The sequence below is a fragment of the Rhamphochromis longiceps genome, linkage group LG23 (assembly GCF_057381845.1).
Source record: "Rhamphochromis longiceps isolate RC_006_pf linkage group LG23, R_longiceps_female_GT1.1, whole genome shotgun sequence".
NCBI classification, from domain to species: Eukaryota; Metazoa; Chordata; class Actinopteri; order Cichliformes; family Cichlidae; genus Rhamphochromis; species Rhamphochromis longiceps.
This window is the reverse complement of record NC_140578.1, coordinates 2,861,005-2,874,158: the sequence shown is the minus strand read 5'-3', so window position 1 is coordinate 2,874,158 and position 13,154 is coordinate 2,861,005. Positions and strand designations below refer to the sequence as shown.

General features: G+C 38.5%; 2 protein-coding genes across 5 annotated transcripts; one reads left to right on the top strand and one right to left on the bottom strand.

The window, feature by feature from the left end:
• Positions 1-242: 242 nt before the first annotated feature.
• LOC146640976 (torsin-1A-interacting protein 2-like) lies at positions 243-5,561 on the bottom strand. Of its 3 annotated transcripts, XM_085399495.1 has the most exons (10): positions 5,447-5,561; positions 4,751-4,826; positions 4,142-4,315; positions 2,914-3,048; positions 2,728-2,808; positions 2,592-2,639; positions 2,335-2,493; positions 1,917-2,063; positions 1,614-1,742; positions 243-1,507 (listed from the first exon to the last, which is right to left on the bottom strand). In XM_085399495.1, exons 2-10 carry the CDS (start codon positions 4,782-4,784, stop codon positions 744-746), a joined length of 1,671 nt encoding a protein of 556 aa, XP_085255621.1. In that variant the 5' UTR covers positions 4,785-4,826; positions 5,447-5,561; the 3' UTR covers positions 243-743. The 3 variants fall into 3 exon arrangements, with proteins under 3 accessions (XP_085255621.1, XP_085255622.1, XP_085255623.1); XM_085399496.1 differs by lacking the exon at positions 1,917-2,063 and having other exon boundaries at positions 5,447-5,557; XM_085399497.1 differs by lacking the exons at positions 1,917-2,063; positions 2,335-2,493 and having other exon boundaries at positions 5,447-5,557.
• Positions 5,562-5,606: 45 nt separating this feature from the next.
• On the top strand, positions 5,607-10,576 carry LOC146640975 (uncharacterized). Of its 2 annotated transcripts, none has more exons than XM_085399499.1 (8): positions 5,607-5,805; positions 7,008-7,139; positions 7,260-7,433; positions 8,008-8,109; positions 8,191-8,343; positions 8,435-8,539; positions 8,635-8,685; positions 8,784-10,576. In XM_085399499.1, exons 1-8 carry the CDS (start codon positions 5,739-5,741, stop codon positions 9,581-9,583), a joined length of 1,584 nt encoding a protein of 527 aa, XP_085255625.1. In that variant the 5' UTR covers positions 5,607-5,738; the 3' UTR covers positions 9,584-10,576. The 2 variants fall into 2 exon arrangements, with proteins under 2 accessions (XP_085255625.1, XP_085255624.1); XM_085399498.1 differs by having other exon boundaries at positions 5,607-5,811.
• The last annotated feature ends 2,578 nt before the right edge of the window (positions 10,577-13,154 follow it).

Below are 13,154 nucleotides of genomic sequence, written 5' to 3'. Positions count from 1 at the left end.
CATGATGTGCAGCTTGTTAGTGTTAGTCATGATTAAAATGCAACCCCCAAACTCGGATTTTATTTCAGGTTCAATTTAATTTGCAGTTCCAGATTAAAGAAGGTGTAGTTTGACTTCATATGCAAACTTTATGCTGCTTTTCAAAATGCCACCAAGCCTTTTCACAGACGCTGGAGACAAGTTTCAGATGTGGATTTGCTGCCCTCTGGTGGCAACAGTGTTCATTCCAGTCACAAAAGACATTTAAAATTCTTCAGCGTTTATTTTTTACTTTAAGGCACATATAATTTATGTACTTATCTTCATTCTTTATTCCGTAGTGTAACGTGTACATATACATATAGACAAAAAGGACTTTGTATGTTCAGTTAAGGCATGTTGGTGCCATGCAAGTTTCCGAATCACAGAAGACATTTGCAATAACAATTAAAAACCCCATTGCCGTGATACCAAAAGAATTGTTCTTCCTTCTATCTTGTGACTCCAAGTATTTATTAAAATGCAGAAATTACCTTCAAAATTTTAAATATAATGCAGAGACCAAATAAACTTACAATTATCTGTTCATAATTACATCTGATCAGAGAAATGACTTTAAATCCCATACCATAATGATTCTCATTCATTCTGGAAGTCCACATCTGTATATTCAATATCCTTGAGGTCTACTACCTCCCAAATGATGAATTACCCAGCTTAGTGCCCAGATTAAAAGTTCAGACTAGAATGAATGCTTCTGCTCTCTAGCACCCTTCAAGCTCTATTCTCTGCTCTGCTGCCACGGGGAGGATAAGGTGAGAAATACGACTCCACAGTCCACCATATTTGTCCAGGTCCATCATGTCAAAAGACACTGGGTGGCCATGAGTGAGGAATTTTTTTTGAAGGTGGTCATCCACCATCTCCTCAACAGCACACAAGCTAATCTTAGCAGGAATCTCGTCTTCTTCCCCCAGCAGTACAGTGAAGATCAGAAAAGTTTTCTTGTATGCGGCATTCTCGTGGTCGCAATAACGATAAAAAATTAGCGTGGAGCCCGGAGGTAGCTCTTCAAAGCGATGAATGACGGCTACAGGTTTGTCTCCATCAAAAGCTCCCTGCAACTTCCTGTCAATGTCCAGTTTGACGTGGTCACTGTCCTGGCTGGCTTTGCTGGCTCCATCTATGTGGAGGACGGAGGCGTTCAGGGCAGAAGAGTAGGCGGAGGCCAGGTCCCGAGCTAGGCAGTTCAGCGTCTTCTCAGCTCTGAGGCCTGCAGTGAGAATCAGACTCACGGGCTCCGTGGGCTGTGTGGTCTGAAGGTGTCTCTTAAGGTGGATCCTGCCCCTATTCCAGAGCTCAGCACGCTGGTTAGGAAACCGAGTCTTTACTTTTTCCAGCTGCCTGAGGAAGACGTCTATCTTCGGTACATCATTCGTCTGAGGCGGAGATTCTGGCTGAAGAAAATGCAGCGCGATAGCAACAATTGCCACTACTATAGCAACTGCTAGCAAGTATTTTCCACTTCCTACGGAGAAAAGGCCTGTGTTATTTAAACATCTACTTCATAACAAAAAGAATTATTTAAAAAAAAAAACTATTACAAAAAAAAAGAACAAATGTACTAAGATTACCGCTAGTAACTTGTGGATCTTCAGTTTGACTAGCCTCTGGGGTGGTAGGACCGATGTTTTCAACATTATTACCGTGGTCATCTAACTGCTGTGTTGGGCTCTCAGGTTCTTGCCGTCTTTCCTCTGAAGCTGAAAAATTGTTCACAGGGAAAAAACAAGTTTACACAAATAAAAGATGGTAAAGAAAAGAAAAAACTTACACACTTCCAGTTTCCTCGTGGAGTCATAGAAAGTCAGCAGACTGAAGCAAAAAGTTTAAGGAACAAATTCTAATCCGTGATGTTCCAAAAAGTTCTGACTCACCATCTCCAAATTTATTATCTGAGTTGTTCGGGGCTGAAATGTTTTTCTTTAGCTCAGGTTCCGGTTCATCGCCCTGGTCATTCGCTTTGTCATTTGGGATTTGTAAAGTTAATTCTGATGGTTTGTTCGTTGTGACGCGACTTTCATCTAACGAAATAAAAACAGTTTAACTTTCACAACATCCTAAGACTTTGGATCTTTAAATATTTCTGATTCTTGTGTCCCATAAGATTAAGCAAGTGCTTCATCTTTAAATATGACTAGAAAACTTTTATTACAGCAGTAGTTTCCTTTTTAATCTTAGAACAACGAGGCTAAATGTATGTTTTAAACCAAAGTAAATATAGACTTTGTCTTTCAAATAAATCCATAATAATATCTGAATCAGCTGTTACAATACTCTGACAGGAACACTAACCTGATTTTGGCGCTATCGTGACTTGTTTCTCATTTTTTGATAACAATTGTTTGCCATCAGTTTGACTAGGATTGCTTTTCTTCTCCGTCTGTGTGCTGTCCTTATCGGGAGAATGTGCTTCTGCAACAGGTCGCACCTCTTTTTTAGACGAATCCCTGTCTGCAATAAGCACGTGACTCATTTATGTTAATTGCCCATGAAATCTGTCATATCTATTCAAGATCCCACACGTGGTCTCTTTAATATTCCTTCCTTACCTTGAATAGTATCGCTGAAGTCAGCACGTTGAGATGGTAAAGCTGTGGCTGATTAAACAGGATCAAAGCAATTTTTGATCAGTAGAAACATTTGGTAACAAATGTTCTCTTGACTCTGAACGGTTGAACAATTTACCTGCTGTAACTGTGTGTTCCTGAAAATGAGCCTGATCACTGTCTAAGTTCTCACAGGATCCGTCTTCACCTTCACTGAACTCTGTAAAAAAGAAATCACAGTTTTGTTTGTGGAGTCACAGAAAGTTAGCTGACTGAAGCAAAAAAAGAATTCTAATCAGTGATGTTTCAGAAAGGTCAGACTCACGGTCTCCAGGCTGACAGACTGAGACTGAGATTTCTTTTTTCTCACTTTCGCCTCCATCTATCCGATCATCTAGTTTATCTTGGGTTGGTGGAACAGTTGTTTCAGATGCTCCCTGTGTCGTGGTTTGACTTGTGTCTGTTGAAATAAAAATAGTTTAACTTCCATAGCAACCTAGAACTTCCGATCTCTACATATTTAATATTACTGTGCCCCAAAAATCATCTTGGATCAGGCATCTGCAGCATCCTTAATGGAGATTTCTTTTAACAAAGCCCAGGGCAACAGTAATTCCCCTTTTAATCTTGGAACAATAAGACTGACAATAGGTGAGATATGGAACATTCTCAGAAAACTTGACCTCCGACCTTGACCTTAAGTTGAGATCACTGAGATTCAAACTCATCCAAGGTTTTATTAGATGCACCTATGGTACGAATTCCAAAATCCTATGTCGCCTCATTCTCGTTATCACATTCAAAAACCTGGGTGCTAGCCCCGCCCACCCGGCAGGGTGCCGATGATACCCCATTAGCTTTTTATGGCTGAGGGATAAAAATCATCCTGATCATTGAAAATCTGTTCTAAGTCCAGCAGCAACAAAAAGAAAAGCTGCGATATGTTGGAACACAGGAAGACAGAGTCCTGCTTTTTCTTCTTTTGTCTTCCACTTCTTCACCTTACAAGAACACACTACACACCATGCTGAGTATCCCAAATTTGATCCCAACAGTTCTTTGGGAATCACCTGTTTTAGTGCAAAATGCCCATCTTTAGCATATTTTAGAGCTCAGGTGGAAAAAATTATATGTTTTTAGCAAAGTAACAAAGATCCTAAAATACAATTCAAAATCAGTTCTTTGTTGTCTGTTACAACAGCGGCTCATCCTTGAAAATGAGTGAAAAAGCACTCAGTGTCCAAAGAAACGTTTTAAAACTCCTTCAGAAAGCCCGGAAAGCTCTGTCATTGCTATTTAACAATAAAGCCTGCCTCATTGGAAGAAAAAAGAAAGGAGGAAAAATGAGGGGTGGCTCAAGACTTATGTCTATAACAAGATTTGTAAAATGAATATGGCCATTTTAGAAGCACAGCAGTAACAAAACTTACAAATGACTAATAACTAAGACAAACAATGCTGGTTGATGATGTTCCAAAGTGGGGTATATAATATAACTGATTGTTGACTAATATCTGAATTATGTGCTGTAACACTTGGACAGAAACACTGACCTGAAGCAGTCCCTTCTGTTGTGGCTAATTTCTCTTTTTTTATTGTCTCCTTTTTGCAGTCACCACGATTTATAACATCAGCTTCACTTTCTTCGCTTTTCTCCTCCATCGGTGGGCTGTCCTCACCAGGAACATGTTCTTCATTACAACATTGTACCTTATTTTGCACCCTTTCTGCAAAAAACACGTTTGAATTTTCATTAATTATTTTACATTGGTGCAATAAATATATGTGCTATCCTTACAATGCTTACTCTCTCTCTCTCTCTCTCTCTCTCTCTCTCTCTATCTCAATCTTTTCAAAAGGTTCAAAAAAGTAAAACTTAATAGTGATAAACATGTTCAAGATAAACATATTTGTTCTATACAGATCTTGGTTATAACTGATTTTTTTGTATTTATTTACATTTCATCACGAGAAACAAATAACATTTTAGTTCAGAAACATGCTATAACTGAAGTAAATGCCAAATATTAACCGTACATGTGTTCAGTATTTCTTGAAATAGAGATAAACATTAGTTATGTCTGTACTGCTTTAATAATGCAGCGAGTCGACCACCAAACAGCAAACACTGGCTGAGCAACGTAGAAATATTAGAATTTTACCTGCTGCGTTCGGACTGGGGACTTCCTTTTCCATGTCTTTAGGTAGATGGTCTTCCTTTTCTTCACTTAGGGTTCACTGGATGGTTCAAGCGTGAATAAAACAAATAAACATTACATGTTTTTCTTTTTTATGCGAAGCCACGAGTTACAGTTTGTCGTCACATGTTCAAAGGTCCAAACAAATAATGTAAATCTGCTTACGTGCATGTCAACAGAGCCAAGCTCAAAGGCAGTCTCGCTAAAGTTAAAGAAGAACGAGAACAACCATTACGCTCCTCAACTTTTCAAACTGTCACTAAATAAAAAGGAAATATGTACATTGCATTTTGGAAGTATTAATTTGTGGCTGTGCTTTCGTGGATTTGCTAAATAACGTTTTGCTACTAAATCGAAACTGAACTTGCTGCGAGGTGACAGTAAGCAAGCCGAAGAAAAGCTAGTATAAATTATTGCGAGAGAAATAACTACTCGCCGGGAACTAAGCTCTAATGACATGCACGAAACGTAAATTGTTGGTAACCATAATTAAAGAGAACTAGCTATTTAAGTGACAAAGATAACTAAGCTAGCCCAGCCAGAGTGATGCTAATTTAGCCAACAGTTACCAAAGCATTACTTGGGTGTTATTGTAAAAAAAAATGCCTTCGTGTAACTCAAAAGTCATAACGATACGCTTTTCTGATTACTGCTCCATACCAAATATGTCACGGATCATATCGCCGTAGATCATACGCTTCCTTAGCTTTCAGTTAGCATGTGTGGCACTCATAGCAGACTAAATTCTGAAGCGGAACGTTTAACAGTGCCTTTGTTTCTATAGAGATAACTAAACGTTGCACTATTTTCCGGGCGGCAACGGTGTCCTGTCAAGAAATGTCCCCCCAGCTACAGGGAAGTCCAGTGATTGTAGCTTGTTTGTACGCGCGATGCTACGTCGCATTGTTTAGTTGAAGTTGTTTGGCATCGCTCAATTGAATTTGAGTTACAAATGGATACCAGAGACTCTGAAGATAAGCTCTCTCGTCCCATGACTAGATCGACACGACGGATGTCAGGTAAAGGTGAGCACTGTTCGAGTGGTATGTCAATTAACTAGCTTAGCCATCGGAATTAGCTCCCTCATACTCACAAGTTTAAAAGAAAATCAGATTTGGATCGGTGCTTTGGCTAATGTTAGCAGGCTTCACCGGTGTAAATGATCCTCAGATAGGAATCTGTATTAAAATTAACTTAATGTTTCAGTTCCTGGTACGAGTTCAGGCACAACTTTAAAACCAATGAGTTATCTCCTTACATTGAAATGCTTTGCTACATATTAGCCATTATCTATGTGAGGGTTTTTTTTGTTGTTGTTTGTTTGTGTTTTGTTTTTTAGCGCTGTGTCTCGAAACAGTTTACAGCAGCAGCGAAGTTAAAATCACAAACTGACTTTCGCTTTTAGCACTGGCGGTCAGTGACAGGGATCAACGTTTCATTAAGCCGCTAAACACACTGATATATGGGCAAACTGTGAAAAGCAAGGTTGGACTGACTTGATATTGAGTGCAACTAGTCTGTGGAAATATGAGTTTTCCTTTTAAGAGCATTCTGAAGTCAATGACAGAGTAGTTCAAAAATGAAAATTCACAGGCTTTTACTGTGAAATCCAAAATAACATGGCATTGACGGGGCTACTGGAGTACACGGGTGTGTCATTTGGATGTAACATTAGAGTGTGTAAACAAGACTAAATAATATTTGTTATTATGTACTTAACATATCTGCAAATTAACTCGAAGCTTTTATTTTGCAATTAGGTTTCGAATGCTTTTATTTTGAAATGATGGTTAATGTTGAAGCTACATTTACTTGAAGGTGGTTTTTATTTTGAAATCAGGTTTCCGCGTCTCTTGCCGTAATACTAGAATACATAGGGAACACAAAGCAAAATGGAGGCTGGCTGGACACCAGTTCTGTTTCAGGGTTTTTTCTTCTTTTGGCTGCTCCTGTCAGCGGTCCCCACAGGGGATCATCTCCGTCTTTTTCGCCCTGTCCCTAGCTCTGCATGTCCTCCTTCACATCATCCAGGAATCTCTTCTTTTGTGTTCCTCTTTTCCTCCTGCCTGGCATTTGCATTTTCAACCTCCTTTGCCCAGTATATTCACTATCCTTCCTCTGCACTTGTCCAAACTATCTCAGCCTTGCCTCTCTATTTCTCTAAATAACTTATCCTGAGCTGTCCATGTGATATACTCATTTCTAATCCTGTCTTCCAAAGGGTCGAGTTTTGAGGCAACTCCTAGGCAGCCTATAAAGAGGACCAAAAGAAAAAAAGCACAAGCTGACGCTGCTGATGCTCCTACATCAGTTAATGGTACCAAAGATGGGGAGCCTGACTTTGAAGATGGAGGTTAGTTGCTGGAATTAAGTATTTGCCTAATTTTAATGGCTGATTACCCTTAGTTACCCTCACTGTTCAAGGCACTGTTAAAAAACAAACAATCCGTGTCTATTATTTATTACCTAACAGAGTCCCCTAGCAAGAAGAGCCGACTGGATGCTGAAGAAGCAGTGTTTGACGAGAGCGCTGAAAGTAAGATGGATGTTGAGGAATCATCTGGAGACATTCAGAAAAATGAAGACCAGGAAATGGATATTGAACGGGATTCCTTTAAAGTCACTGATCTGCCAAACATACACAAAGGTTTGTACTACAACTAGTGAACATTCATTATGAAATAAATCATAGAGATTAGATAATATTCCCTTTTGATTTATTTTTATTAAATGTAAAGAACAAATGGATAATACAGTAACTTAAAACATAGGGAGGCTGTATAAAGTGTAAATAAAACAGGACTGAATTAAGTTATCAAAACACCACATTTAAATGTCCAAAGATTGATTCTGTTCATCAACCTGTTCCAAAATCTTCTACACAGTACATTTGCTAAATGACTGAAACTATGACTATGCAAATGTACTGTTTATAAGGTTGGGGAAACCTGCAGTCAGCTGAGATTGGCGATTCTCCCTCTGAAAACACTACGTCCAGATGAACAGAATCAGACTTTGGAGATTTACTTACCTGGATGATTGAGAATGCATCACATTTAAATAAAAAAAATTAAAATAAAAACAAAGGCAAACATCTTGGACCAATACTTTATTTTTACTATATAAGCCATATAATAATATACAAATACACTTTGTGTTAAGTTACTTTTCTTTTATGACTTTATTAGGATTTTATCTTAAAAATCTTCTGCTTAACACAGATGCTCTCGGAGATAGGAACTTAAATCCCCGTGTAGTGCTTGATGAGCTCTACAGACCCAGTCTTAAGACTGAGGATCCCAACTTGATGAAATCCAAGAAAGGTAGAAAAATGCTCCATCTTCCTTGACATTCAGAGTGTTAAATTATGGTCTAAGTTATTTGACCTAACCTATTTTGTTTAGTTTCAGCAACACCAGCACCTAAAGCACCTGCACCCCCCACCAAGCCTGTCGCACAGATCAGCGCGACAGTGAACAGACATCATTCACCGGCTCTCAAGCCGTCCAGCATGGCAGACTACAAGAGGACGATGATGCTCAAAGCCCAGAGCGCTGGTATTGTGCTGCTCATATTCTGTATAGAAAGGTTGAGCGTCTGCGTGATGACTTTTGATCTTTGAAAAGATGTTTTCTTTTCTAAATTTAGCCTCATCTTCAGATTTATCCAAAGTTAACCACCTTACCCCAAGTGTGCATCCGAGACGTGTGAATAACGTTCCAAGAAAAGAGACTATTCATTCCAAAGAATCTGGTATTGCTGCTTTATCTCAGTATTCTCTCTCTGCAACACCTGCTATAGTGGTGACATCTGTGCATTAATATAATCATGTTTTCTTTTATTAAAAGACAAACAGAAACCTGTTGCTACCAAGACACGCCCCAGAAATTCCTCTAGAGGTAAGTTTGTCATTTTAATTATTATCTTTAGACCTGATGATGCTTTTTAAACATTATTTATTAACTTTGTGTGTTCTTTTGTTTCTGTGTTATTAAAGGGTTCACGTGGTGTTTGTGGGGTTTAGTTCGGCTGGTAGTTCTCCTGTTAGTTCTCCTGGTACTATTTGTGATCGGGACATTGCTGATATACAAGATCATCCCATTACTCCAAGACATGAAACGTGGTGGAGGGCAGTCATCCAGGGCTGTGAAGCCAGAAAGGTTTGCTGATCAATTGTCTGATCTTCAGACTCAGTTCCCCAGTCAGCGGCCTGAGTTGTGGAAGTTGAGCAAAATCCACCTGGAGAAGCACCTTAAAACAGCCCATCCCTCTGAGCCAGTCAGTCTGATTTTCACTGCAGGACAGAAGGCTGAGAGGACACTGCAGTGCCTTGCTCGGGGTCTGGCTGCTTCCTTCTCATCTGCCCTCAATGCCTCTTTCCTTGACATTGATGGAAAAAGCAAAGCAGGCCAGGACAGTGATAAGGTGAAGTTAGACATTGACAGTCAGCTGCAAGCAGCGTTTGAGGGAGAAAAACCTGTGGCCATCATTCATCGTTTGGAAGAGCTGCCACCAGGCTCCACTCTCATTTTTTATCGCTACTGCGACCACGAGAATGCCGCATATAAGCGGGTTTTCTTGTTGTTTTCTGTGCTGCTGCCTCAAGATGAGATCCCGAAGGAAAAGGGTTTAAAAGAGGTGGAAGAGATGGTGCAAGACTATCTTAAGGAGAGGCTGGTGGACACCAGTGGCAAAACGTATAATATAATGAATAATGATAAGTTTGGTGGTCTGTGGAGTCGCATCTCCCATCTTGTCCTGCCTGTGGTGTCTGAGGTGGAGAAGAAAGGATGCTAAAAAAACCAAGCTGCCTGATTCTTCTTTGCACTGTAGAAGGAGCTACGAGAAAGGAAAAACGTGGAAGTATGATGTGTGCTGTGATAATTCATTTACAGCATTCGATAATTGTGTTATTCTCTTTCTCTCAGAGATTACATTGTACTTAAATTGAAGTCAAACGCATATGATTTGGTTCGACTGCACAAAAATTTAAACAGTTTTTACTCATGCATGCATGTTAAAAGAGGTTACAGTGTTACACCATCATTCCACTTCACAAGTGTGGCGATAATCTTTTCTCATGTGCATGCAATCTACGAAACACAGACTGACTGAGCTGTTTAATTTTTTGTTGCCTGTTAAAGCCTGCATCGTTTCTCAGCAGCTTTTAATGACCATCTCATTTTTTCCGTCATCCTCAGCTTTTCTTTACTGGAACTAAAAAAAAAAAAAAAAAAGTTTTGTTTTCAGTGAAAATTCATATTTCATCTTTTATTCTGCTGTCCAAGACAACCAGGTGAATTCATTTAATTCTTTATTTTTTGTGTGAGTGCTGGAAATGCTTGGTTTTGACTTAAGTGTCTGTCTTTTTGAGCAACAGCTTTTTAAGGTGAATATTTTATATTCTTTGCTTTTTTCTAAATATGTATATTTGTGTCATGTTTCCTGGATTGAGGTATTTTTTTAAAGCTGTGTATATGTGGATTTGATATTAAATGGTCTTTTGAACATGTTGTCACTTCACATTGTGAGCTACTCGCAATGTGGTTTATATCTGTAAAAATATTTTGGATAAATACTGATTAGCTCGTCCCAGACTGTGCCTTAAACACATATGAAGAATACACTGTATTTAATTAGAGTAAAAACTTTCTCCAGTCATTTATACTAGCGCACATGACAACATGTGAACTTGTTTGTGCTGTTTCCTGTCATACATCTCATTCCTCTTGTTATTCTGAGCACTCATAAACACCTGAATATTATCAATAAAGATAATTTTGATACATAGAGGAGTGAATTGTCTAATTGTTTATGTTAATAATGAGCTAGGCTACTACTGTTAGCTACAAATATGAAACTGAGGCTACAGTTCTTACAGGCTCAGCAAAACCAGACAACTAGACTGTAAAAATGGTGCCTGGTCTGATGAGTGTATTGTAATGTTGTGACAGTAGGGTCAGAATTTGGTATAGACAACGTGCGAGCATGGATCCATCCTTCTTTCTCTCAACGGTCAAGGTGTTGGTGGCGACATAATTCTTGGCATATTTTAGAGTCTTAACACTTGTTGAGCATTGTTTAAATGCCACAGTCTACCTGAGTGTTGTAACTGTTTATGACCACAATGTAGCCACCTGCATTAAAAAACACAACACACCATGTAACAAAGCTGTTAACCTCAAACTTGTTTACTGTACTCAGATTGCCTCCACAGTTACCAAATCCTGATCCAGTCCAGGACTTTGAAGGTAAAAATGTTCTAAATGCAAGAATGTGTGGGGGAAAAGTGAACTTTCAGTTTTCATCTTCACACACTTGTGTTTTAAATTTACAGTTACAGAAAAAACATCCACAAATGTTTAGATTGATATCTACACAAATATACCGAGAGCTGCAAACTGGTAATTCAAATTAAATATTTGGGGGGATGTGATGAAATGAAATTTAGATTATGATAAATGTGTAGCAACTGCGTGAGGCTATGATGTTAATATGGACCAAAATCACAAAGAATTAAGACAGCAAGGACTCTAATAAAGCATCCACTGGGTGTAACCTGTCCTTCTGTTTACTAAAAATTAAAGTCTCCAGCTGTGAAACGAGGACTTGACATCTATTCAGCACATAAGAAGTCAAACATTTACTAAGCAGGAGTTACGACTCACTTCTTAAGAAACCCGACAGTTCAAAAGTCCATTTCAAGATTATGTTTACAGACACTGTTTTGTATCGATAACATTAAAATTAGGTTTGACACAAAGTATGAATATGTTTTTACATTTATTTAAATGTGTCCAGATGAAGATATACATTGTAGCTGCTAGAAGAGCATTAGTACGGCTCTAAGAACAGGAAGTTACAGCAAGTTTAAGCATTTTCTAGGCAGTTGATAAATGCATCTCTGTGTCTTGGCAGAGTTTAACTGAGTGAGTCACCAAATGGACCACAGACATAAACAAAGGCTACCTTTTACACAGCAGTGGGTTTATTGTTTTGAACTCAAAGTGAAATACCACAAAAGAAAAGCCATTTTACTGCTGAATCATGAGACATCAGTTTGCAGCTCATGCTGTAGTTTCATGGGGACGAAACTTGTGAGTGAGTGCTCCACTTCCACTTCCTCAAGTGGTCTTGATGAAAAGAGCATTTATTTGAAGTTTACACAGCTACATTCTGGCCTGAAAATATCGTAAGAGGTTTTTTTTGTGATCCAGACAGAGTAATATTAAAACTAAGTAGCTGCCGCCATTGTTGGAAACTGGAATTGGCTGAGCCGCGCTATGAATTCTGAGATATGGTGGACCACGAAGGATACACCCAACCCCTCCTTCAAACCTGTCAATCATACACAGTACAACATGCAGTGAAACGCTTACTGCTGTGCAATTCTCGACCATTAAAAATACAAGAATGACCTCAAATTAAATATGGAAATTAAAAAGGTTTGCAAATCAGCAGTGTGCAGATTTACAGTGAACAGTAAAAAAAATTATTGAAATACATTATTTTGTTATTGAGTGCATGTACAGTGATGTGATATGCAGTGTTGGGAAGGTCACTTTGGCTCTGGATGGTGAGTAGAAGTTCTTGAGCATCTTCAGAGTGTTTGTGTGACAGGTCCTGTGTGATGTCAAGCCCTGGGTATGTGAAATTGTCTTCTCTCTCCACTGTTAAATATATACTGCCTAATAATGTCTGTTCTGTGTGGCTTTTCATTAGGCTTTTTTTCTTAATCTGACTGCAAGAAAATGCCTCCAAGACACGGCAAGGCTTTGAAATGGCAATACACAGGTGGATCTAACTTCATCCTCGAAGTACTGCTTAACTTTGATGAGAATTAATTTAACCTACGTTAGGAAAACTTCCCTTGAAAATGAAAAACAAGCTATATAGTGTGCCAGGGGCGTTTTTAGCCCAAAGATTTACTTTTTTTTGCTGTTTGTCTGTCGCACTACTAAAAATATAAAAATATTTTAAGGACTCTTCTATTTTTGGAGTGTATTTTTTTATGTATCTGTATTATATGATACACACACATTAAAAGTGAATCTCTGTCCAGAAAATACACTCAGTTTACTTTTTGCTCACTGTGAGCATCATTCATTATTCTCCCCAGTAATTAAGGTTAGGATTTTTTTTTTTATTCCAATCCATTCTTCTTTTGCAGCATTTAAATAACCTTTATCAGATTTGTTACAGACATTTCAAAAAAGTGTTTTGCTTTTCTTTTACAAATGTGGGGATTAAATTGAGTTAAAATGTACAAAACAGTGATGTCATGTTTTGTGACGAGGACCCAGGCACAGAGAGACTTGATGAATTTAAGAATTTCATGATTTAATAAAGAAATTTGCAGACTTGCACA

Excerpts from the sequence above, each read along its gene's own strand:
- LOC146640976 (XM_085399495.1), bottom strand. The coding sequence starts at position 4,784 with ATGGAAAAGGAAGTCCCCAGTCCGAACGCAGCAG. Across the intron at positions 4,316-4,750 it reads CCCCAGTCCGAACGCAGCAG|AAAGGGTGCAAAATAAGGTA; the intron begins GTAAAATTCTAA and ends TGTTTTTTGCAG. Across the intron at positions 1,743-1,916 it reads AGATAATAAATTTGGAGATG|CTTCAGAGGAAAGACGGCAA; the intron begins GTGAGTCAGAAC and ends ACAATTTTTCAG.
- LOC146640975 (XM_085399498.1), top strand. The coding sequence starts at position 5,739 with ATGGATACCAGAGACTCTGAAGATAAGCTCTCTCGTCCCATGACTAGA. Across the intron at positions 5,812-7,007 it reads ACGACGGATGTCAGGTAAAG|GGTCGAGTTTTGAGGCAACT; the intron begins GTGAGCACTGTT and ends TGTCTTCCAAAG. Across the intron at positions 8,540-8,634 it reads TATTCATTCCAAAGAATCTG|ACAAACAGAAACCTGTTGCT; the intron begins GTATTGCTGCTT and ends TTTTATTAAAAG.